The sequence below is a fragment of the Salvelinus alpinus genome, chromosome 6 (genome assembly GCF_045679555.1).
Source record: "Salvelinus alpinus chromosome 6, SLU_Salpinus.1, whole genome shotgun sequence".
Taxonomy (NCBI): Eukaryota; Metazoa; Chordata; class Actinopteri; order Salmoniformes; family Salmonidae; genus Salvelinus; species Salvelinus alpinus.
In genome coordinates, this window is record NC_092091.1 from 42,489,962 (window position 1) to 42,516,861 (window position 26,900).

The following is a 26,900-nucleotide window of genomic DNA, read 5'->3' on the forward strand; positions in this document are numbered from 1 at the left end:
TCTATAGATAACTGGCAGGCAGCGTGTGTCTTAGTTTGAGCGCAGCGCAGGTTAACTGTCCTGTTGCGTAACAGTCACATTTTTGGAACAGTGAGTGCATTCTGACATCACGATCATAAAAAAAACTCACGCTGGGGCAACCGTTAGAGATATTTGGAACTCATATATGAAAAGGTTAAAGGAATAATCAATTCAAAAACAATCAAAAACTAAAGCAAATTGTCACTAGCCACATCATCATGATGATGCATGACAATTAGCTTTTTGTAAGTTCTATATCTTGAAAACTTGATTGCAGACATGCAAAACATTTTGGGGATTGTATCAACAGTGGACTAATGAAAAAAAGTTTAAGTAATATCCATTAGCCTCTGAATTTGAGGTCCAGATACATAAGCCACCTGGCCATTAAATCAATTAACATCCTCTATCATCATCAGACAAGAGGGTGAAGGAGGGATCAGATGTATTTACCACTCCTTACCGAGACGCGGAGGGACGATGAGAATCATCAGAGGACCTGCTGTGGTGTTGGACACGTTGGCTGTTACAACGACGACACTGCTGACCGCGAGGATGACGATAGAACAGGTGATGGAATCCTTTCCCACACAGTCCATGCTGTCAGTCCCATGCGTGGTGTTTACCTCTCTGTCAGGCTGTGCTCTGAAAAAGACAGGAGATATTTATTTACTTAACCAGATCACCACATGGTCTGTGTCCCAAATGGCATGGTATTCCCTACAGTTGAAGTCGGAAGTTTACATACACCTTAGCCAAATACATTTAAACTCAGTTTTTCACAAATCCTGACATTTAATCTTAGGAAAAATCCCTGTTTTAGGTCAGTTAGGATCACCACTTTATTTTAAGAATGTGAAATGTCAGAATAATAGTAGAGAGAATTATTTATTTCAGCTTTTATTTCTTTCATCACATTCCCAGTGGGTCAGAAGTTTACATACACTCAATTAGTATTTGGTAGCATTGCCTTTAAAATTGTTTAACTTGGGTCAAACGTTTCAGGTAGCCTTCCACAAGCTTCCCACAATACGTTGGGTGAATTTTTGCCCATTCCTCTTGACAGAGCTGGTGTAACCGCGTCAGGTTTGTAGGCCTCCTTGCTTGCACACACTTTTTCAGTTCTGCCCACAAATGTTCTATAGGATTGAGGTCAGGGCTTAGTGATGGCCACACCAATACCTTGACTTTGTAGTCCATTTTGCCACAACTTTGTAAGCATGCTTGGGGTCATTGTCCAATTGGAAGACCCATTTGCGACCAAGCGTTCCTGACTGATGTCTTGAGATGTTGCTTCAATATATCCAAATAATTTTCCATCCTCATCATGCCATCTATTTTGTGAAGTGCCCCAGTCCCTCCTGCAGCAAAGCACCCCCACAACATGATGCTGCCACCCCCATGCTTCACGGTTGGGATGGTGTTCTTCGGCTTGCAAGCCTCCCCCTTTTTCCTCCAAACATAACGATGGTCATTATGGCCAAACAGTTCTATTTTTGTTTCATCAGACCAGAGGACATTTCTCCAAAAAGTACGATCTTTGTCCCCATGTGCAGTTGCAAACCGTAGTCTGGCTTTTTATGGCGGATTTGGAGCAGTGGCTTCTTCCTTGCTGAGCGGCCTTTCCGGTTATGTCGATATAGGACTCGTTTTACTGTGGATATAGATACTTTTGTACCTGTTTCCTCCAGCATCTTCACAAGGTCCTTTGCGGTTGTTCTGGGATTGAGTTGCACTTTTCGCACCAAAGTACGTTCATCTCTAGGGGACAGAACGCGTCTCCTTCCTGAGTGGTATGACGGCTGTGTGGTCCCATGGTGTTTGTACATGCGTACTATTGTTTGTACAGATGAACGTGGTACCTTCAGGCGTTTGGAAATTGCTCCCAAAGATGAACCAGACTTGTGGAGGTCTACAATTTATTTTCTGAAGTCTTGTCATGACTCCCACCGAAGGTGGCTCCCCTGCCTGTTCGGGCGGCGCTCGGCGTCGCCGGTCTACTAGCCGCCACCGATCCCTTTTTCCTTTTCTGTTTGTTTGGTCTTATTGGTTGCACCTGTCTCTTATTTTGTTTCTTGATTTATGTCTATTTAAGCCTGTTAGGTGCGGGATTGTTTTCTGTTAGTCAGGGTGTGCGTGTTTGTGTGCCTGTCCGTTTGTGCCCTGTGTTGGGTCGGACTATTTTTCTGTCTATTTTTCGCCTATGGTTTTGGGCGTTCGTTTGGGAATCCAAATAAAGACGGTTTTCCCCAGTATCCTCGGCTCTCTGCAATTGACTCTGCACCCACCACTCCAGGCGATTGTGACAGGTCTTGGCTGATTTCTTTTGATTTTCCCATGATGTCAAGCAAAGAGGCACTGAGTTTGAAGGTAGACCTTGAAATACATCCACAGGTACACCTCCAATTTACTCAAATGATGTCAATTAGCCTATCAGAAGTTTCTAATGTCATGACATAATTTTCTGGACTTTTCCAAGCTGTTTAAAGGCACAGTCAACTTAGTATATGTAAACTTCTGACCCACTGAAATTGTGATACAGTGAATTATAAGTGAAATAATCTGTCTGTAAACAATTGATGGAAAAATTACTTGTGTCATGCACAAAGTAGATGTCCTAACCGACTTGCCAAAACTTGTTAATTAACAAGAAATTGGTGGAGTGGTTGAAAAACGAGTTTTAATGACTCCAAACTAAGTGTATGTAAACTTCCGACTTAAACTGTAGTAGTGCACTACATAGGGAATAGGGTGCTATTTGGGGACGCAAACATGTTCTCATCACAAATGCCAGCCTAAATAAATATACGTTCATACAGTAAAGATAACAGGCTAGTGTAGTGTGGAAATCATAGACAAAGCACAGGTCAGGGTGCAACCTAGCCTGGTCCCAGATCTGTTTGTGCTATCATGTCAAATTCCTTGTCATGCCATGTTTGAAATGATTGCACCAACATCTGGGATCAGGCTAGGTGCAATCCACATGAAAGCAATGAGCAAGTGAAAGCACTTTGGCTGCATTTACACAGGCAGCCCGATTTTGATCTTTTGCCCAATTATAAGCAAAAGATTTGATCTGATTAGCCAAAAGACCAATTATTGGCAAAATATCACAATTGGGCTACCTGTGTTAACACAGTCTTTGTGACAACTGCTGATACATTTGATTGATTGACAAGTTGACATTTAACTATTAAAACATTAAAACATCAAACACAATTCATATACTGTTTGAGTAGGGAACAAGATGATGCTGTTTGAATGACTGTATCAAAGGCTTATTGAGTGACAACAGTAGTGTGTTCTTGTTGTCTGTTTAGCACAGGGCCAGCAATGCCAGTTATCCTGGTGCTGGTGTGTTATCAACCAGCCAATACTTGATCTGCTGCCTGCACAGCAGTAGATTCACCTACAACCACAAGCTTAACCCTGCTGTGGGAGATGAATAGGCTCATAGCGCGCGCGCACGCGCGCGCGCACACACACACACACACACACACACACACACACACACACACACACACACACACACACACACACACACACACACACACACACACACACACACACACACACACACACACACACACACACACACACACACACACACACACACACACACACACACACACCTGTGCTCTTATTGCCTCCGGTAGGTTTTTGGCCAACACTAGACAGGAATAACAAAAAGTAATGGGAGAGGAGAGAGACTAGAGAGTAGCAGCAAGTTAAAGTAACTGATCAGTGAAAATATCACTTTTAAAAGTTAATATTCTGTTAACTCATACCCAAGCAATATTGTTGACTCATCCTATACTTGTATTTGTAGCCAAAGCATACATTGCATAAAAAAAACACTTAAAAAACCCCACCTCCATCTTGTATCTCAAATGGACCGTTTCAAAAATGCTTGCTCTTTCCTCATAGAGGATGATGTCATTCTATTTCCCTCATAATGTAATTAATTATAGGTCCTATTTAATAGAAATCTGGTAACACTGGACTGTTACTTTAAATTTAACTTGATACTCACACCAAGCGCTGCAAGCAAATTGTCACCGACCCAGTAGTGGAGTTGTCTGAAGAAGTGGCGCGGTGCTTTAGATCACATATTACATTTTCCCAGGTCTCATCGACACGACACAGGATGTCCCAACAGGTGGCTGGAGAGAGATTCAATTAGCATGTTTGCATCAAGACTGTCTGACTGTCTGTCTGGTCGCTGTAAAACCCAATCTACACTCCATGACCAACAGTATGTGCCCCCCATGCTCGTCAAACGTCTCATTCCAAAATCACGGGCATTAATATGGAGTTGGTCCCCCCTTATCTGCTATAACAACCTACACTATTCTGGGAATAGTGCTGCGGTGACTTGCGAGGTCGGGTACTGACGTTGGGCGATTAGGCCTGGCTCGCAGTTGTGGTTCCAATTTATCCCAAAGGTGGTCGATGGGGTTGAGGTCAGGGCTCTGTGCAGGCCCCCCCCCCAAAAAAAACTTTTGAACGGTAGTGTATACCGGAGGTACACAATACCTGCGTTAGACAGAGTTATTTTGATAAGAGGGGGTGAATGAATGAATAACATCTTCCCATTCACTGTGTGTTTAATTCATCAAAGTGGATCCTGAGATAATGTTGGCCAGATTCAAGGTCTATTTTTCAGAATATGTTCCATGGCTTTTTTGCTATGACTGTCCTAATTGGGTGTGGGTTTATTATTTATTTAACTAGGTGTGTGTGTGTGTGTGTGCACCGGGGCCTCCCACTCCTCTTTCTATTCTGGTTAGAGCCAGTTTGCACTGTTCTGTGAATGGAGTAGTACACAGCGCTGTACGAGATCTTCAGTTTCTTGGTAATTTCTCGCATGAAATAGCCTTCATTTCTCAGAACAAGAATAGACTGACGAGTTTCAGAAGAAAGTTATTTTTTTCTGGCCATTTTGAGCCTGTAATCGAACACACAAATGCCGATGCTCCAGATACTCAACTAGTCTAAAGAAGGACAGTTTTATTGCTTCTTTAATCAGGACACCAGTTTTAAGCTGTGCTAACATAATTGCAAAGAGTTTTCTCATGATCAATTAGCCTGATAAACTTGGATTAGCTAACACAAAGTGCCATTGGAACACAGGAGTGATGGTTGCTGATAATTGGCTTCTATACGCCTATGTAGAAATTCCATAAAAAATCTGCCGTTTCCAGCTACAACAGTCATTTACAACATTAACAATGTCTACACTGTATTTCTGATCAATTTGATGTTATTTTAATGGACAAAAAATGTGTCATTTTTTTTTCAAAAACAAGGACATTTCTAAGTGACCCAAACTTTTGAACAGTAGTGTATACAAAGCATCTCTGAGGAGGAGTGCTGATTAAGGAGCAGGTCCCCAACTCCTATTCATTATGATTTAAAAGGCAGAACTGATCCTGGCTCAGCACTGCTACTCTAAGATGCTTTGTGAATACGGGCCCAGGTCTTGCAGAGAGAACTATCACCCAGTAACTGTAATGTCATTAAAACAGAGCTGGACTCTGACCTCCACTGGGATTTGTCTCCTGGGGAGGTATTAGTGTGCTTGTGGAGTTCCTAAAGAGGCACTGGGGTGTGTGTGGGTGTCCCGTATCAGATGGTGCCCTCCTGGACCCCGCAGACCCCTCGTCCTCTCCCTCTCCCCCATGATGATGCTGGGCTGGGGGTGAGGCACAGCAGAGCTCTGTCTGCCAAGGGAGGTCTAGAACGTCTCCATGGGGGGATTCTTGCATAGGCTCCAGAGACACAACCCCTTAGGCAGAAATGGGAAGTTTACATGGTTGACAGGTAATGACATCAGACACAGGGCAGAAGCTGTGGCATGATGATGCTGGTAACACCAGAGTTGTGGGTTTGATTCTTCACATGGTATTCCATCCCCACAATATTTATTTCCAACCGTTACAATAGCATTTGTTCCTAGGCAGAATCAAAAATATTTAAATGGAGGTCATTGATGTAAATTGATAATAATGATACATTCATCAAATAAAAAGATCAATCATTCAAGACATGTTCATGAAGTTGGAAAAAGTATTATAAAAAAGGCAATACTATTGTTCAGAGAACATCAGTAGAATAAACTCTGGTAACCTCAGTCTACCAGAGGGATTCTATAGCTTAAGGATACAGTTGAAGTCAGAAGTTTACATACACTTAGGTTGGAGTCATTAAAACTTTTTTGCAACCACTCCACAAATTTCTTGTTAACAAACTATAGTTTTGGCAAGTCGGTTAGGACATCTACTTTGTGCATGACATAAGTCATTTTCCAACAATTGTTGGACAGATTATTTCACTTATAATTCACTGTATCACAATTCCAGTGGGTCAGAAGTTTACATACACTAAGTTGACTAGCTTGGAAAATTCCAGAAAATTATGTCATGGCTTTAGAAGCTTCCGATGGGCTAATTGACATCATTTGAGTCAATTGGAGGTGTACCTGTGGATGTATTTCAAGGCCTGCCTTCAAACTCAGTGCCTCTTTGCTTGACATAATGGGAAAATCAAAAGAAATCAGCCAAGACCTCAGAAAATAAATTGTAGACCTCCACAAGTCTGGTTCATCCTTGGGAGCAATTTCCAAACGCTTGATGGTACCATGTTCATCTGTACAAACAAGAGTACGCAAGTATAAACACCATGGGACCACGCAGCCGTCATACCACTCAGGAAGCAGACGCGTTCTGTCTCCTAGAGATTAACTTACTTTGGTGCGAAAAGTGCAAATCAATCCCAGAACAACAGCAAAGGACCCTGTGAAGATGCTGGAGGAAACAGGTACAAAAGTATCTATATCCACAGTAAAACGAGTCTTATATCGGCATAACCAGAAAGGCCGCTCATTAAGGAAGAAGTCACTGCTCCAAAACCGCCATAAAAAAGCCAGACTACAGTTTGCAACTGCACATGGGGACAAAGATCGTACTTTTTGGAGAAATGTCCTTTGGTCTGATGATAGAAAAATAGAACTGTTTGGCCATAATGACCATTGTCATGTTTGGAGGAAAAAGGGGGATGCTTGCAAGCCAAAGAACACCATCCCAACCGTGAAGCACTGGGGTGGCAGCATCATGTTGTGGGGGTACTTTGCTGCAGGAGGGCCTGATGCACTTCACAAAATAGATGGCACCATGAGTATGGAAAATTATTTGGATATATTGAAGCAACATCTCAAGACATCAGTCAGGAAGTTAAAGCTTGGTCGCAAATGGGTCTTCCAAATGGACAATGACCCCAAGCATACTTCCAAAGTTGTGGCAAAATGGCTTAAGGACAACAAAGTCAAGGTATTGGAGTGGCCATCACAAAGCCATGATCTCAATCCTATAGACAATTTGTGGGCAGACCTGAAAAAGCGTGTGCGAGCAAGGAGGCCTACAAACCTGACTCAGTTACACCAGCTCTGTCAGGAGGAATGGGCCAAAATGCACCCAACTTATTGTGGGAATCTTGTGGAAGGCTACCCGAAACGTTTGACCCAAGTCAAACAATTTTAAAGGCAATACTACGAAATACGAATTGAGTGTATGTAAACTGCTGACCCACTGGGAATGTGATGAAAGAAATAAAAGCTGAAATAAGTCATTCTCTCTACTATTATTCTGACATGTCACATTCCTAAAATAAAGTGGTGATCCTAACTGACCTAAGACAGGGAATTTTTACTAGGATTAAATGTCAGGAATTATGAAAAACAGAGTTTAAATGTATTTGGCTAAGGTGTATGTAAACTTCCGACTTCAACTGTAAATACTGAACATGGTCCTATTTCAACAGGTGAAACAATGTGACTGACACAATATGAAGGCACGTCATAGGGATACAGTGCCTCAGGGAGACATAGAGTATTTTTTATCACCTTTATTTAACTAGGCAAGTCAGTTAAGAACAAATTCTTATTTTCAATGACGGCATAGGAACAGTGGGTTAACTGCCTTGTTCAGGGGCAGAACGACAGATTTTCACCTTGTCAGCTCGGGGATTCGATCTTGCAACCTTTCCGTTACTAGTCCTCCTCCAAGACCATGATTCATTCCACCCATTAGAAGGATTGTTGCCTTACACATTGGATGACGTCCAACATTAAAAGGATGGGTAACCGCAGAGAACAGCGTACCTCTATTTCGATCACACAGTGTCACACCAATGAAATGCAACACTTAATGGCCCTTTTGATTTTGCCAATAATGGACTGTATTGTAAGTAGCTAAGGGGTGTGATAGTTTGGGAAACGCTGCATTACACACTATGTCCTCGGGATCCCAAGGGCTGCACGTTTTGTTGTTTGCCCTAACACTACACAGCTGATTCAAACGATCAAAGTTTGATGATTAGTTGATTATTTGAATCAGCTGTGTAGTGCCAGGGAAAAAACAAAACGTGCACACCATGGTGTCCCGAGGACCGAGTTTAGGAAACCCTGGTGTAGTGGATGTGATAGTATAGGAAGAGGCCCTGTGTTTCTGTGTATACGAATACAAGTGCACTGTACTGTATTTGCTGACATGGGTAGGCCTAGTTCCGGCGAAAAGCTGCTAGGGAACACCACGTAACATGTAACTGCATGTGGCGTTGCTTCTGAAATGTTTGAGTGAGTGAAATTGTGCGATTACAGGCATAACCCCCTTTTACGATCCGTGTGGGCACATGCACAAAGCGCTCGAGGCAAAGCAGATTAAGCGCCGCCTTCGCCCAATCCGGAACTAATGCTGCTCTGATCTCACGCATCCCATTCAGTCCTGGCAGATTCTCTCGGTCTACGCGAAGCAATCTGCCCACGGGGAGGTTGTGGGGGAGGTAATGGTGGATGGACGAAGTGAGATAGTTACGATTCTTCTAATGGGGAAGGACCTCAACTCACCACGGGAGATGATGAGGATATGCACCAGGAATGTTAGCATTGCAGACAGGATCCTGCAGAAATAGAGAGAGAGAGGAGGAAGAGGGAACGAGAGTGAGCGAGGGAGAGATAAAATGTTTACATCTTCTATCAGTTATGAGAGATGGTATGGGGAGGAATTTAGAGAGGGAAGGGGGATCAGGTGAGATGTACAGGTGAATAAAAAGAGAAACGGATGAATAGAGAAAGACAAGATAGAGAACATGAGATAAAAGAGAGAGACAGAGAGATAGATAAAGAGAGGAAAGCAGAGAGAGTCTTGTCAACCCAATGCTGACTCAACCCAAAACTAGTTTCACAGGAGAACAGGAGAGTGTTTTACAGTAGGTACTTAAGTCAGCAGTGTCACTGAGCTTCATCAGGGCCTTTAGACACAATGTTGAGTCACTGACGTGTTCTTCCTGTCCGGTTTTGCATCCCCTCGGGCTAGTGCGGTGGGGGAGATCTTTGTGGGCTATACTCTGCCTTGTCTCAGGGTCTGTTGATATCCCTTTGGCAAAGTGGGTGGGGTTATATTCTGCCTGGTTGGCCCTGTCTAGGGGTATCTTTGGACGGGGCCACAGTTTCCCAGAGTACCTATGCTGCAATAGTCTATGTGCCAGGGGGCTAGGGTCAGTCTGTCCTATCTGGTGTAATTCTCCTGTCTTATCTGGTGTCCTGTGGGATCTTCAGTATGCTTCCTCTAATTCTCCCAACTCTCTCTCGCTCTCTCTACCTTCCCGGAGGACCTGAGCCTCAGGACTACATAGCCTGACAACTTCTGGCTGTTCCTGTCTCCAGTCCACCTGGTTGTGCTGCTGATCCAGTTTCCGTTGTTCTACCTGTGGCTATAGAACCGTAACCTTGTCCCGGACCTGCTGTTTCGACCCTCTTCCTCCCTCTCCCTCCCCCTCTCTCTCTCTTTACTGCACCTGCTGTCTCGACCACTGAATACTAAAGGCCTGGGTGTTGCCCACAATCATACTTACATTGTCTTCATGAGTTAGAGTTGGCGAGCATGGCCTCTACTGCGGTTGTGATGACTCTCACTGAGGAGAGAGCAAAGGTAGAGAGAACCTTAGAGACTATTTGGGAAGACACAACACATTTTACACTTGAGTAATTTGGCAGACAGTCTGATCAAGAGTGACTTACAGTTTGTGCATTGATCTTAAAGGACTAATCCACAAAAAAAATCATATGATGCAAAATGCATCAAAACTTGACTGCTGACATGCAAAATATTTTGGGACTGTATCAACAGTGGACTAATGAAAACATACCAAAGGATAGTTTTTGAGTGGATTTTTAGTCTGTACTTTAATAAATCATGTTGATTTAAAAATGACATGTCACTGCAACTCAGATAATAATATGCCATTTCAGTTTCAAGTTTTATTAGTAATATGTACAGGATACACATGGTATACAAAGTCCAACGAAATGCTTACTTGCAGATTCCTTCTCGACAATGCAACAACAATAAGAAATAATAAAATATAATAATTTAGCCCGAATTTACCCGGTAGTGCCGGAAGACGCAAAGGAAGGAGACGGCAGGACTTAGAGAACCGATCCACAACGACCAGGATCGTGGTGTTACCCTGTGAGGGAGGAAGATCCGTGAGGAAGTCCACCGAAAGGTGCGACCACGGCCGTTGTGGAACGGGTAAGGGCTGTAACTTCCCTCTGGGCAGGTGCCTAGGGGCCTTGCACTGGGCGCACACCGAGCAGGAGGAAACATAAACTCTCACGTCCTTGGCCAAGGTGGACCACCAGTACTTCCCACTAAGACAGCGCACTGTCCGACCGATGACAGGATGACCAGAGGAGGGTGACGTGTGGGCCCAATAAATCAAACGGTCGCGGACAGCAGACGGAACATACAGACGCCCAGCTGAACACTGGAGGGGAGTGGGCTCTGTACGTAATGCCCACTCGATGTCCGCGTCCAGCTCCCACACCACCGGTGCCACCAGGCAAGAGGCCAGAAGAATGGGAGTGTGATCTATGGACTGCTCCTCTGTGTCATACATCCGGGACAGTGCGTCTGCCTTAGCGTTCTGGGAACCTGGTCTGTAGGACAGGGTGAAAACAAAACGGGTAAAGAACATGGCCCACCTTGCCTGGCAAGGGTTCAGTCTCCTCGCCGCCCGGATGTACTCCAGATTGCGGTGGTCAGTTCAGATGAGAAAAGGGTGTTTAGCCCCCTCAAGCCAATGTCTCCACGCCTTCAGAGCCTTGACAACAGCCAACAGCTCCCGGTCCCCCACATCATAGTTTCGCTCCACCGGGCTGAGCTTCTTCAAAAAGAAAGCACAGGGGCGGAGCTTTGGTGGCGTACTCAAGCGCTGAGAGAGCACGGCTCCTATCCCAGCCTCGGACGCGTCCACCTCCACTATGAACGCCAAAGAGGGATCCGGATGAGCCAGCACGGGAGCCGAGGTAAACAGAGCCCCAGGTGACCAAAAGCCCTGTCCGCCTCAGCCGACCACTGCAGTCGCACCGGTCCCCCCTTCAGCAGTGAGGTAATGGGAGCCGCTACCTGACCAAAGCCCCGGATGAACCTCCAGTAGTAGTTGTCAAACCCTAGAAACCGCTGCACTTCCTTTACCGTGGTGGGAGTCGGCCAATTACGCACGGCTGAAATGCGGTCACTCTCCATCTCCACCCCTGAAGTGGAAATGCGATACCCTAGGAAGGAGACGGACTGTTGGAAGAACAGACATTTCTCAGCCTTGACGTACAGGTCATGCTCCAACAGTCGACCAAGCACCCTACGCACCAGGGACACATGCTCGGCGCATGTAGTGGAGTATATCAGAATGTCGTCGATATACACCACTACACTCTACCCGTGCAGGTCCCGGGAAATTCTGGTCTACAAAGGCCTGGAAGACTGATGGAGCATTCATCAACCCGTACGGCATGACGAGGTACTCAGTGCCCTGAGGTGGTACTAAATGCCGTCTTCCACTCGTCCCCCTCCCGGATACGCACCAGGGTAGGCCCAGCACCACGGGAAACGCAGGAGAATCCATAAGGAAAATACTAATTCTCCCCTTGTGACCCTCTGCGTAACCATGCCCACTGGAGCGGTGGCCTCCCTAATTAGCCCTGACCCTAATGGTCGACTATCTAGGGCGTGCACAGGGAAGGGCATATCCACAGGAACAATGGGGATCCCTAAACTATGGGCAAATGCTCTGTCAGTAAAATTCCCAGATGCGCCTGAATCTACGAGCGCCTTATGCTGGGAATGCGGGGAAAACTCAGGTGCCGACTCACCTGGGGTGACACGAGAGTGCCCTGCCTGCTGCCTTGACTCCCAGAGGAACCTCGCCAGCACCGACCAGCAGTGTGCCCTCTGCGGCCACAGATGGTACAGAGAACGGCCCCTCCTCCGGTCGCCCTAAGCGCAGCACCTCCCAGCTCCATGGGCGTCGGAGCGGTGGTGCTGGGGGATGGAACTGACTGGCCCCGATCCGGACGTCCGTGGGTAGCCAGCAGGTTATCAGGCCAGATGGACAGGTCCACAAGCTGGTCAAACGTGAGAGTGGTGTCCCTGCAGACCAACTCCCGATGGACGTCCTCGCGCAGACTGCACCGGTGGTGATCGATCAGGGCCCTGTCGTTCCATCCCGCGCTGGCGGCCAGGGTCCGGAAGTCCAAGGCGAACTCCTTTGCGCTCCTCGTCCCCTGCCTCAGGTGGAACAGACATTCACCCGTCGCTCTACCCTCAGGCGGGTGGTCGAAAACTGCCCGAAAGCGGCGGGTGAACTCCGCGTAATGGTCCAACACCGCTTCTCCTTCCCCCCATATGGCATTGGCCCACTCCAGGGCTTTCCCTGAGAGACAGGAGACGAGGGCGGACACGCTCTCACGTCCCGAAGGAGCTGGGTGAACGGTCGCCAGGTAGAGTTCCAGCTGGAGTAGGAACCCCTGGCATCCGGTAGCCATCCCATCATACTCCCTCGGGAGCGCGAGCCGAATCCCACTGGGACCGGGTGAAGGAGGGGTGAATAGGTTGTAGTTGTAGTGGTGCTGGTGGAGGCGCTGGAAGATCTCCTCCTCTCTCCCATCGGTCCATTGTCTGAGGCACGCGATCCATGGTGGTGCCGAGATGTTGCAACATGGTCGCATGCTGCTGGACGCGCTCCTCGACCGCAAAAGGGGGGTTGTCTGTTCCTGCTGATTCCATTATTTGTTGCGTGATTCTGTAGTGGTCTGGGTGTAGCTGGTGCAAAGGAGTCAGGCGCAGGACAGCAGAGATGAGTAACACAAGTAACTTTACTCAAATATTCCAATAACATGTCGTAATACCGAGCCCACAAAAACGGACCGAACATACATAAAACAATCACACACAAAAACCATTGGGGAAAACAGAGGGTTAAATAATGAACATGTAATGGGGGAATTGAAACCAGGTGTGTAAAACAAAGACAAAACAAATGGAAAATGAAAAGTGGATCGGCGATGGCTAGAAGGCCGGTGACGTCGACCGCCGAACGCCGCCTGAACAAGGAGAGGGACCGACTTCGGCGGAAGTCGTGAAACCCAGGGTGGCACGTCTTAGGAAGTAAAGACGCTGTTGCACCCTCTTGGTCCATGTCAAGTCCTCTGTGACGTGCACGCCGAGGAACTTAAAACTGCTGACTCTTTACTAGAGGTCGACCGATTAATCGGCATGGCCGATTAATTAGGGCCGATTTCAAGTTATCATAACAATCGGTAATCGGCCTTTTTGGACGCCGATTATGGCCGATTACATTGCAATCCATGAGGAAACTGCGTGGCAGGCTGACCACCTGTTACGCGAGTGCAGCGTCAAAAGGACCTTGTGGCTGCAATGAGCCAAGGTAAGTTGCTAGCTAGCATTAAACTTATCTTATAAAAAACAATCAATCTTCACATAATCACTAGTTACATACACATGGTTGATGATATTACTAGGTTAACTAGCTTGTCCTGCGTTGCATATAATCAATGCGGTGCCTGTTAATTTATCATCGAATAACAGCCTAATTCAACTTCGCTAAACGGGTGATGATTTAACAAGAGTGCATTCGTGAAAAAAGCACATTCGTTGCACAAATGTACCTAACCATAAACATCAATGCCTTTCTTAAAATCAATACACAGAAGTATATATTTTTAAACCTGCATATTTAATTAAAATAAATGCATGTTAGCAGGCAATATTAACTAGGGAAATTTTGTCACTTCTCTTGCATTCAGTGCAAGCAGAGTCAGGGTATATATGGTAGGCAGCAGCAGGCTCGTAAGCATTCATTCAAACAGCACTTTACTGCGTTAGCGAGCAGCTCTTACAATGCTTGACACATAGGCTTGAAGTCATAAACAGAGCTATCAATCAATCAATCAATCAATTTTATTTTATATAGCCCTTCGTACATCAGCTAATATCTCGAAGTGCTGTACAGACACCCAGCCTAAAACCCCAAACAGCTAGTAATGCAGGTGTAGAAGCACGGTGGCTAGGAAAAACTCCCTAGAAAGGCCAAAACCTAGGAAGAAACCTAGAGAGGAACCAGGCTATGAGGGGTGGCCAGTCCTCTTCTGGCTGTGCCGGGTGGAGATTATAACAGAACTATGCCAAGATGTTCAAAAATGTTCATAAGTGACAAGCATGGTCAAATAATAATCATGAATAATTTTCAGTTGGCTTTTCATAGCCGATCATCAAGAGTTGAAAAACAACAGGTCTGGGACAGGTGGCGGTTCCATAACCGCAGGCAGAACAGCTGAAACTGGAATAGCAGCAAGGCCAGGCGGACTGGGGACAGCAAGGAGTCACCACGGGCGGCAGTCCCGACGCATGGTCCTAGGGCCCAGCTATCAACTCCCGAGATTAGGCTGGCAATACTAAAGGGCCTATAAGAACATCCAATCGTCAAAGATATACGAAATACAATTGTTATAGAGAGAAACCGTTGACGCGTCATAATTCCTATAACTACAACCTAAAACTTCCTACTTCTTAACTGGGAATATTGAAGAACTGTGAATATTGAACCACCAGCTTTCATATGTTCTCATGTTCTGGGCAAGGAATTTAAACGTTAGCTTTTTTACATGGCACATAAAGCACTTTTACTCTCCAACACTGTGTTTTTAAATTATTTAAACCAAATTGAACATGTTTCATTATTTATTTGAGGTAAATAGATTTTATTTGTGTATTATATTAAGTTAAAATGAAAGGGTTCATTGTACATTCAGTATTGTTGTAATTGTCATCATTACAAATATATATAAAAATCGTCCGATAAAATCGGTATCGGCTTTTTTTGGTCCTCCAATAATCGGAATCGGTATCGGCATTGAAAAATCATAATCGGTCGTCCTCTACTCTCTACAGCAATCCCGTTGATGTGGATCAGGGCATGTTCCCTCCTCTGCTTCCTGAAGTCAACAATCAACTCCTTTGTTTTGCTGACATTGAGGGCGAGATAGTTGTCCTGGCATCACAATGCCAGTTCCCTTACCTCCTCCCTATAGACTGACTCGTCGTTATTGGTTATCAGTCCTACAACCGTGGTGTCGTCATCAAACTTGATTATGGAGTTGGTGTCGTGCAAAGCAACGGAGTTGTGGGTGACAAGGGAGTACAACGGCTGAGGACACACCCCTGGGGGGCCCCTGGTAAGAGTCAGTGTGGAGGAGGTGTTGTTGCTAATCCTCACAGCTTATGGTCCAATCCTCACAGCTAATGGTCTGCCCGTCAGGAATGCCAGGATCCAGCTGCAGAGGGTGGAGTCAAGACCCAGAGCTCTGAGCTTGATGTCGCGCTTGGAGGGAACAATAGTGTTGAATGCTGAACTGAAGTCAATGAACAGCATTCTCACATCGGTGTTCCTCTTGTCCAGATGTGTTACGGCCGTGTGAAAAGCGATGGAAATGGCATCTTCCGTGGATCTGTTGGAGAGGTAGGCAAATTGGAGTGGGTCCAATTTGTTTTGCTTCCTGCTGAGTGCCACAACAACAGTCTGAGAGGCGCCTTCCATTTAGTTTTTAGTGTTTCCATCAATGCCTGGATTGTGTTGATGGGTACCGTGTCTGAAAGCCAAGGTAGGCACAGGAGGCAAGTATTAAGAAAGGAAAACATCTCAATAAACACCATTATAAGAACAGTGGAAGTCGGTGCCGTTAGAGATGAGGAAGGATGATTCTTTTTTTATGAGCATGGCCTTATTTCTATTACAGCGTATTGGATGACTGTCATTCATATTCCATTCACCCAGCTCAATGTAACATCGACAGATTTAGGCTACTACATGATACTAAATTGTTCCCTATACCCATCATGTTGTTGCTACAACCTAGCCTATGAATAACATTTTACAACGTACTTGTCACGACTCCCACCGAAGGTGGCTCCCCTTCCTGTTCGGGTGGCGCTCGGCGGTCGTCGTCACCGGCCTATTAGCTGCCACTGATCTTCCCCCCCCCCCCCCCCCCTTGTCTGTTTATTAGTTGCACCTGTGTTTAGTTAGGTTAATTGGTTGGGCTTTATTTACCAGCCGGCCCGCCTCCTGGTTGTGCGGGATTATTTTCAGTATACGTTTGTACTCGACTGTACGTCACGGTTGTTTGTGTATGGTGTTTTTTGCTGAACTGTTTAGTTCCCCCTGTTTGGGCCATTTGTTTTGAGTTGGCGTCATTTGCACCGGTGTGGTGTAATAAAAGTATCGCTACCCTGAACTCGCTGCTTGCTGCGCCTGACTTCTTCCTCCACTACACCCCGGACGTTACAGAATCCCGCACCCCGAAAGAATGGAGTCAGCAGGAGCAGCTGCCAACCCCCTTCCATCGATGGAGGAACGTGTCCTCCACCACACCAGCGTTCTCCATCGGATCGGATCTCCTCTCTCCCCCTTCGGTTTCCCCAGCTCTGGACCCCTCTTCTCCTCTCTTCCCATCCTCCGGCTCCAGCGCTCTCCGTCTTGCGCTCCCGAGGGAGTATGATGGAGCGGCGGCGAGGTGTCAGGGGTTCTTGCTCCAACTGGAACTGTACCTGGCGACCGTGAGGCCCACTCCCTCTGGAGCGGAGAGGGTGAGTGTCCTCATCTCCTGCCTGACGGGTCGTGCTCTGGAGTGGGCAAACGCGGTCTGGAATGGCCCAGACTCGGCGAAGGAGCACTACCCGGAATTCACCCGCCACTTTTGTGCCGTGTTTGACCACCCTCCAGAGGGCCGAGCGGCGGGAGAGCGACTGTTCCACCTTAGGCAGGAGAAGAGGAGCGCCCAGGATTACGCCTTGGAGTTCCGGACCTTGGCCGCTGGGTCTGGGTGGAACGACAGGGCTCTGATAGACCACTACTGGTGTAGTCTCCGGGAGGACGTCCGCAGGGAGCTAGCGTGTCGGGACACCGCTCTCTCCCTGGATGAACTTATCGACATGTCTATCCGGCTGGACAATCTGCTGGCTGCCCGCGGGCGTTCGGAGAGGGTCCTGTTCATTCCACCACCCAGCACCTCCGCTCCCATTCCTATGGAGTTGGGAGGGGCCGTGCCGAGGGGTACCGGAGGAGGGGGCTCCCCCTGCACCAGCTGTGGTCGGAGAGGACACACGGCCGATCGGTGCTGGGGGGGCCCATCTGGGAGTCGAGATGGCAGGCGGAACGCTTCTCGGTCACCCCAGGTGAGTCAGCATCAAACTCACCCAGAACCCCCTGTTGGTCACATGTTTGTCTTGATTTTTTTTCTTGAATTTTTTCCCTCTTCCCAGCATAAGGCTCTAGTCGATTCAGGTGCAGCTGGGAATTTTATGGATCGCGTACTCGCCATCAAGCTGGGTGTTCCGCTCGTGCAGATAGATTCTCCCTTCCCCGTGCACTCCCTAGATAGCCGGCCATTAGGGTCAGGGTTGGTCAGGGAGGCCACAGTTCCACTGGACATGGTGACGCAGGGGAATCATAGGGAGCGAATTAGTCTCTTCATTATCGATTCGCCTGCGTTTCCAGTGGTGCTGGGTCTTCCCTGGCTGGCTAGTCACAATCCTAAGATTTCGTGGAGACAGGGGGTTCTCCAGGGGTGGTCAGAGGAGTGTTCTGGAAAGTGTCTGGGAGTTTCCATCGGTGCCACGTCGGTGGAGAGTCCAGACCAGGGTTCCACGGTGGGCATCCCCCCGAATATGCCGATTTGGCAATCGCTTTCAGTAAGAAGAGAGCGACTAAATGACCACCTCATCGACCGGGGGGGGATTGTGCGATAAATCTCCAGGTAAACGCTGCGCTTCCCAAGAGTCACGTGTACCCATTGTCCCACGAGGAGACGTTCAAATGGCCTACAAACCTGACTCAGTTACACCAGCTCTGTCGTCGTCAATTAGCCTATCAGAAGCTTCTAAAGCCATTACATAATTTTCTGGAATTTTCCAAGCTGTTTAAAGGCACAGTCAACTTAGTGTATGTAAACTTCTGACCCACAGGAATTGTGATACAGTGAATTATAAGTGAAATAATCTGTCTGTAAACAGTTGTTGGAAAAATGTCTTGTGTCATGCACAAAGTAGATGTCCTAACCGACTTGCCAAAACTATAGTTTGTTAACAAGAAATTTGTGGAGTGGTTGAAAAACTAGTTTTAATGACTCCAACCTAAGTGTATGTAAACTTCCGACTTCAACTGTAGCTACTAGCAGTTACACAGGCGGGGCCCCAGTGGCAATACATTTATGAAACCAAAAGCTTACCTTGACTTGGAAGAGTTCCGGAAACTAGCTGTCCTCTGGCTACACAATAGTGCTACCTTACAGAGTGCTGTTGAGGCTACTGTAGACCTTCATTGCAAAACAGTGTTTTAATCAATTATTTGATGACTGAACACATTTAGTATAGTTTTATCTAAAAAGGGTAACTTTTTAATGTTTCACTATTTTTATTTCTCAGAAATTCCCTGAGGAGGATGATCCTCCCCTTAATCCTATGAGGAACCTCAAACTCTTCCCAAAAGTAAGCTCCCCTGTCGCTGCGGCGATCATTTATAGGCTCATTCCCAAACTATTACCAGGGGTCCCCTGCGCGCACGCACACTTTACAACCCCCCGGAGCGGACAGAGAAATACAACTTCACTCTATCCAATCAGAGCAGCAGGATCAACGTACAGCCCGCCCTTCTCTTTACAGACAGGCAAACTAGCCAGTTTAGTTAATTAGACCGCCCATGGATGACTCAAATCATTCTGGAATGATAACTCCGATTAAAACTGGGAAAAGCAAGGGAAAATATAAACAAAGACATTACTGTAATGAGCTGAGCTACAGGGGATATGGCTGAGACAAGAACATGTAGCCAAATCTCGGTCTGCTTTGACATTGGACATGCATCTCTGTCCTAGCATTCGCAAACTGTTTGGAGTGTTTTCGGGAACCAATGCGACATATAGCCTAATCAATTAGACATTAGTGGCAACAAATGCTGTAAAACATTCAGCAGCATGTTTTCAGTATGTAGCGTGAGATAGGCTACACATTTTGTCCGACCTTTGTCTGTGTGAATTTGTATGTAGGGAAATGGCACGCATATGATGAGCCCGTCATCAGACTGCTCAACAAGCACATCCAATTGGTAAATGTAAATGAATTGCTGTGTGTGGTTAACTTCGTCTTTTCTGAAGCTAAGGCGGTCACAGAGCTAGGCCTATTCGACTCACTTAGTAATTGAGAAGGTGTTGTCACCTGGTCTAGGAACCTGATTCCCATACCAAACATCAATAGCCTCTGACCCTTAGCATGCAAGTTCATGAAAAGTCATTCATGAAAATTACTCCAAACATGAACACAGATTAATGACTGCATCCATTCATTCATTGGTTCTCTGGATCAAAACAAGAACATCCCAGGTTACAATACAGTACGATGGACAGCGGCCCAGCTCTACCAAGTGGCCACCTGCAGATGAGAGCTGAATGGCCTAAACCATCCATAGGAATGACTTGTGTTACTGAGCGATAACAATCAGGCCTAGGTGTTATTCAGTGAGATATAACAACGTGTGTGTGTGTGTGTGTGTGTGTGTGTGTGTGTGTGTGTGTGTGTGTGTGTGTGTGTGTGTGTGTGTGTGTGTGTGTGTGTGTGTGTGTGTGTGTGTGTGTGTGTGTGTGTGGGGGGGGGGGTGTTATATCAAACGACTATCAGCATCATGATGAGAAGGAAGCACTGGGCACGATCAGGCTCTACATTAAAAACAAAAGTGAATCGTTTCAATGACAGCCCGTGCTGGTACACACAAGCCTCATGCCTGATTTTCATTAGATCACATATCAAAACAAGTTGTACTCTGCAAGTGACAATAACAAGATATGACAGTAGGCCTGTCACAAATAATCAAATTACCAGAAAACTAATGAATGTCAATCTAGATTTGATCAACAAATGTGGCCCACATTGGAATAGGCACCTCGTGCATATTTACGCATAGACCACTGGCCAAATCAAATCTCTCAAATCTAATTTTGGTTGCTGATTGAATTTCATCCAGAGCCAGAATGGCAATGTAGATTAACCTATAAAGGTGTGAAGCCTGTTTTTTGTCACACAAATCTCAGCCTCTCGATTGCATGCCCCTGGGAGTATAGCTTAATAACCTACTCCACCAAGCCAGTGTGAGTCACAGTGTTATCTTGGTTACTCACAAGTAAAACTCTCGGGAATGTTCTCACTTCCCAATTAGTCAAGGGGTTGAACCAGTTCCAAACTCTGTGTTCTGGGGCTTGCATCACCGGGAGGACAGTTCCCTCCTCTCAAGGGACTTCAAAGACATTCTTTAGACATGGAGGAACTGACCGCTGATTCCCGGTACCTCAGTGGCGTGTATTCATAGATGCCAAGGGAAGCCAGGCTTCCCCAAAAACATTTTTTGACATTAAATAATGTATCTTTCGTCTCTCTGTGTTTCAGAATTTTCCTTCAATTCACAACACGCTGAATGTATCTCACTGGATAAAGCATCCAAGTGAGCCAAACAGCGCCCCCCTGTCTCTAAATGTGTAGCCCATCTATCTGATGCTGTCTGGTCAAAAGGAGTATGACATTGTTGCCTCCCGTAGCGTTGAATGCAAGGGAAGCCAGCGAGCATTTGGCCTCCCTTGATAAAATAATATATCAAACAATAGCCTATCAGCGTGAACTGAGAGAGCTCAACTGTGAATGGTCCTGGCGCGCCCCAAAGAAAGTGTTAAGGGAAGCCAGTTTGGATTTGGCTCCACACCAATCACATCACATTAAAAACCAAATGTCATTGACAGAAAAAAACGCAATTGTTGCATCTCGTTGTGTTGTTGTTCTCCGGTGGCAGGCTAGCTTTTTATTTATTTATTTAACCTTTATTTAACTAGGCAAGTCATATTTTACAATGACGGCCTACCCCAGCCACACCCTCCTTTAACCCAGACGACGCTGGGCCAATTGTACGCCACCCTATGGGACTCCCGGCCACGGCCGGTTGTGATACAGCCCAGGATCGAACCAGGGTCTGTAGTGACGCCTCTAGCATTGAGATGCAGTGCCTAGCTAAAATGGTCCCTTTCCTAAATTAGCAATGGATGGAGATAGGGATTTGAACTTTACTTGGTTTTACTTAATTCTCCGTGCTGGCCAATGATTATACTGCAGATTTTGGCAGCGATTCTTGCCTGAGAGGATGGAAGTTCAATATGTGGCTAGATGTAGTAGATGAATGTTAACTACCTGGCTCATCGTTGCCCATGAAAGGAAGTTAGGCTAGCGAGCAAGCATTTTAGCCTGGTAGGCTAGGACAACAAAACTAAAAGTGTGTACTGTATGACAGAGTCATAGACCGTTTTGGAAACATGAAAGAGAGGAGGAGGGCATTGGCTTCTCTAGAAGTAGGTTGAGTCAACATGTTTTTCTACTTGCAAGCGCACACACACACACACACACACACACACACACACACACACACACACACACACACACACACACACACACACACACACACACACACACACACACACACACACACACACACACACACACACACACACACAGAAATCAGTACCATGGACATATTCATCAAATTTAGCTTATGTTGATTGGACTAAATTCTGTTTGGTATCTTTTAGTTGTCACTGTATTAGACTAAGCATAGGTGAGTTGATGATGTTGAAATGTTAAAGTTGAAATTGTGCTGGAATATTGGAGGCAGCTCCTGTTTGCCACTTCCGGTAGCCTAACTCTCCATGGTTCTAAATCAATAGTTAATTAGTAGTCTGAAAATGTCGGAAAGATTAACTTGCTTGACCATGCTGTAAGTCATGTAACTGTTTGTTACATGCAATATGCTTTGTGGTTTTGTGATGAAACACAGATGTGGTTGAATTTATTCTGCCAATGTGTCTTATTTGTCTCAGCCTAAAGCCTATATATCACAGTGGCAAGGTATATGAATTAACAGGTTATAGAGCAAACAACGCAATTATCACAACATGGGTTGTAATATGGCAACAAAAAAATATATGGCTATTCAGACAGCTCAATGTAATATCAATAGGTTAGGCTACTACATGATACTCTAATTTTCTCTACATCCATCATGAGGTTGCTACATCCTAGCCTATGAATAACATTTTACAACGTAGGTGCACAGGTGGAGAGAAATTTGAGTAATCAAGGTGACAGCCAGTGACACATTCAATACCGCCTTGCACAGTCATGCCTGCATCTACTGTAGCTGATCTAGGGTGTAATCATTAGTCCAACATTTGCTAACAAGAGTTTCTATTGAACAAATTCAGTTATGTTTATCCCCGTTTTGTTCGGTTTGCTTCCGTTTAAGAAAGTTTTTTCAACAGAATCGACAGAATGAATACACCCCTGATCACACGCAAGAACAGTTCACTTTCATATAGGGATGTGCCGAATAGTCGGACAAAACGAGTATCGTAACAGATATGGGACATTTTCTGGATACGATTAAGATCCGAGTATTTTTTGTAATTATCCGTGATTGGGGGAAAAAAGGTTATTTTCGGGTGCGAGCAAGCATCTTTCTCATGTCAGTCAGTCACAGAGTTTCTAAACCATACCGTACTGTCTTTGAGTCATTCATGCGAGGTCTAAATAACTAAACGGGCTAGTTTGCCTGTCTGTAAAGAGAAGGGCCGGGTGTACGTTGATCCTGCTGCTCTGATTGGATAGAGTGAAGTTGTATTTCTCTGTCCACTAGCATCATAAATTCACCCGATCGCTTTTCCTTGCATGTTTTCAGTCTTATCATTTACATTGCAGCTGCCTGTTACGATGATAAATCACATGGCAAGGATGTTGCTGTCAAGCTATCAACGTGCATAATATCTAACAAGTGGTGCAAGGGTACCGAAAAAAAATATGAAACTTGTTAGCCCGCTGCAAGATTGGGACACAGACAAACACACCCACCCTTCTCCAGCTAGGTAACATAGCATCCCTCTCTGTTTGAGCCAGGTGTTTGAGTAGGCTAAACTAGCTAGCTGCATTCACTAGCTAAGTAAGTGACAGTGAAAGTGAAAAAAATAAGAAATAAAGCTCTCTCTCTTCCGTTCCTTCATTTTTGAAGAAATTAATTTGTTCAAACATGTTCAACTATTGTCTTTCTCTCTCTTTGAGTCAACTACTCACCACACTTTATGCACTGCAGTGCTAGCTAGCTGTAGCTCATGCTTTCAGTAGTATATTCATTATCTGATCCTTTGATTGGGTGACAACATGTCAGTTCATGAAGGTGGGGTCTGATAGGTTGGAGGATGTCCTCCGGAAGCTGTCATAATTACTGTGTATGTCTATGGAAGGGGGTGAGAACCACAAGCCTCCTAGGTTTTGTATTGAAGTCAAGGACGGAAACTAGCTGTCCTCCGGCTACAACATGGTGCCACCCTACAGAGTGCTGTTGAGGCTACTGTAGACCTTCATTGCAAAACAGTGTGTTTTAATCAATTATTTGGTGACGTGATTATATTTAGTATAGTTTTATCTAAAAAGGTCAACTTTTTTAACGTTTCACTATTTCACTTTTTTTTTTATAAAAACGAACTTTCTTCCAAAATTAAGGAAAAGCAAGAGAGAGAGAGAGCTATATTTGGTTGTATTTGTTTTTACTTTCACTTTCACTTAGCTAGCAGATGCAGCTATCTAGTTTAGCCTACTCAAACACCTGGCTAAAACAGAGATGTATGCTATGTTAGCTAGCTGGCTATGACTATCCAACACTGGAAGTCTTCCAAGCCAAGGTAAGCTTTTGGTTTTATTCATTTATTGCCACCGGGGCCCACCAGTGTAACTGCTAAACTGATTTCTGACCGTACACTGTACTGCATGATTATAGCGTGTTAACTAACACGTTAGTTCAAGTAGCTATGTTGACTATGACGTTAATATGGTGACAACGATGTAGGCTATGTGTAGCAGTTAGCCGTCATGATATGGCATGGAAAGGTTTTATCGTCTGGTCACAGACAGCTGATGTGTCGTGCACTGAAGTCCACAAGCGAAGAGAAAAAGTGAGAGGAGAGGGCGTGATCATGCTGTTTTTTTATGTGGCTGCTATGACTTTGTCCAATGGAAAGTCTCATTTTCAACTTTTGGACTAATGATTACACCTTAGATCAGTTAGATGTGCACCTATGTTGTAAACTTTCATTCATTGGCTAGGTTGTAGCAACCTCATGATGAGTATCATGTAGTAGCCTCAACCTATCCATGTTACATTGAGCTGGGTGAATGGAATATAAATGAGAGTCATCGGCACCGACTGCTACTGACACACACACACACACACACACTCGTGCTACACACACATCACAACTGCTGCTACCAGTCTCTTGTTATGATCGATAAATACTGCACAATTTAAACACATGCCCCCCAATCCCCCCCTTCCTCTAAATGTGAGAGGATGACACAACAGTAGCAGGTTGATTACCAACAACGATGAGACAGCCTACAGGGAGGAGGTGAGGGCTCTATGAGTGTGGTGCCAGGAAAACAACCTCTCACTCAACGTCAACAAAACTAAGGAGATTATCGTTTACTTCATAAAACAGCAGAGGGAGCACCACCCTATCCTCATCGACGGGACAGCAGTGGAGAAGGTGGAAAGCTTCAAGTTCCTCGGCGTACATATCACTTCCAAACTGAAATGGTCCACCCACAAAGACAGTGTGGTGAAGAAGGTGCAACAGCGCTTCTTCAACCTCAGGAGGCTAAAGAAATTTGGCTTAACACCTAAAACCCTGACAAACTTTTACAGATGCACAATTGAGAGCATCCTGTCAGGCTGTATCACCGCCTGGTACGGCAACTGCACCGCCCACAACCGCAAAGCTCTCCAGAGTGTGGTGCGGTCTGCCCAACGCATTACCGGGGGAAAAAATTGCCCTCCTGGACACCTACAGCACCCGATGCCATAGGAAAGCCAAAAACATCATCAAGGACATCGACCACCCGAGCGACTGCCTGTTCACCCCGCTATCATCCAGAAGGCGAGGTCAGTACAGGTGCATCAAAGCTGGGACCGAGAGACTGAAAAACAGCTTCTATCTCAAGGCCATCAGACTGCTAAACAGCAATCACTACCATATCAGAGGCTATAGGAGATACCTATAGACATAGATTAGGAATCACTGGCCACTTTTAGAAATGGATCACTAGCCACTTTAATAATCTTTCCGTATCTAGCATGACTCATCTCATATGTATAAACTGCACTCCACAATATTCTATGTTATCTTAGTCACTTTTAAATTGTGTTTACATATTGCATCACCCATCTCATATGACCAATACATTTGATTTGAATATAGGACTATAAATTGTGCAGTCCTGTATTATACTTATGCTAAAATGTTTATTCTACTGAGATATTTACTTTATATTTTATTATGTATTATTATTGTTGCATTGTCGAGAATGAACCTGCAAGTAAACAATTCGTGGACGTGTATACCATGTGTATCCCGTACATACAACTAATAAAACTTCAAACTTGAAATTGCAAATGGCCATAAGAGTTTGTTTTACTTGCAATCTTTAACCAAAAATAAATGTAGGCCTACGCATATATAGGCTATAGGCAAACAGCCTGGATAAATGAGAAGACTCAAACAAAAAGGCATTTGCTTAAACACTTTATAGATAAGCAGAAACAAATCTGCAGTAGCCTTTCTGCCCAGTTGAGAGACTTCAAGAGAGATCGAGATGAGGATCCGCTTGCGTTCTCACACCTGGACCACAAATATTCATAGAATGTTGTGGTGATCTTGAGAGTAGCGGATAGTAGTTTAACTAGGCTATATCTCCCCCAAAAAATGTCGAAGTGAGAAAGAATGAATAGTTTTTCCTTACTTGTTATCTTGGTTCCTCTCTGAATCGCCAGTGTTCCGCACAGTAACCGATAGTTATCCGGTACGCGAATCACTAGGGTACAAATACCGAAGTTACGAAGTTTGAGTCTTTATAAGTAGCCAATAGTTTTCCTTGATCTATCACAAATACAAATGAGAGATAATACGTTACTTTGTTATAGACTGTATAAAAAATAACGGTTATAACATTGTTGGAAGGCAGCTACAGTTCCTTATCATTCAAGTCCGTTGTGTCTCACCAGAGCTGGCCCCTATACACGACATGATGGTTACTGAAAGGCGCCACAGCGAACGCTATTTGGAGAAGGGAGTGGCATAGTTATGCGTGAGCCAATACCGTCACCGGAACAATCCCGCACCAAATAATAACACCTGCAATACGCATTAAAAGCACTATTATAATAAAAAAAACATGTTCAATACAACATAACATCATTAACAAATCACAATTAAGTAGTAATTAGTCTAATAAAAATACAACGTATTAATATAATGTTGCCCCATAGGCATTTACAATAACATAATCAATTATCATGAAATTGCTTTTGAGTACGATGTCGCATTATTAAAATGG

The 26,900-nt window shown here is 45.2% G+C and overlaps 1 protein-coding gene across 2 annotated transcripts in view; it reads right to left on the reverse strand.

Annotated features, from left to right (window-relative positions):
- LOC139577545 (leptin receptor-like) overlaps window positions 1–26,575 on the reverse strand; it is an 86,880-nt gene extending 60,305 nt beyond the window's left edge. For both annotated transcript variants that reach the window (XM_071404595.1, XM_071404594.1), the window contains exons 1-6: window positions 26,307–26,575; window positions 9,931–9,990; window positions 8,924–8,976; window positions 5,564–5,809; window positions 4,055–4,184; window positions 485–666 (exon numbers count right to left, since the gene is read on the reverse strand). In XM_071404595.1, the coding sequence (XP_071260696.1) occupies window positions 485–666; window positions 4,055–4,184; window positions 5,564–5,809; window positions 8,924–8,976; window positions 9,931–9,941 (622 nt within the window). In that variant the 5' untranslated portion in view covers window positions 9,942–9,990; window positions 26,307–26,575. The remainder of the gene's footprint in view (window positions 1–484; window positions 667–4,054; window positions 4,185–5,563; window positions 5,810–8,923; window positions 8,977–9,930; window positions 9,991–26,306) is intronic.
- Between the last annotated feature and the right edge of the window lie 325 nt (window positions 26,576–26,900).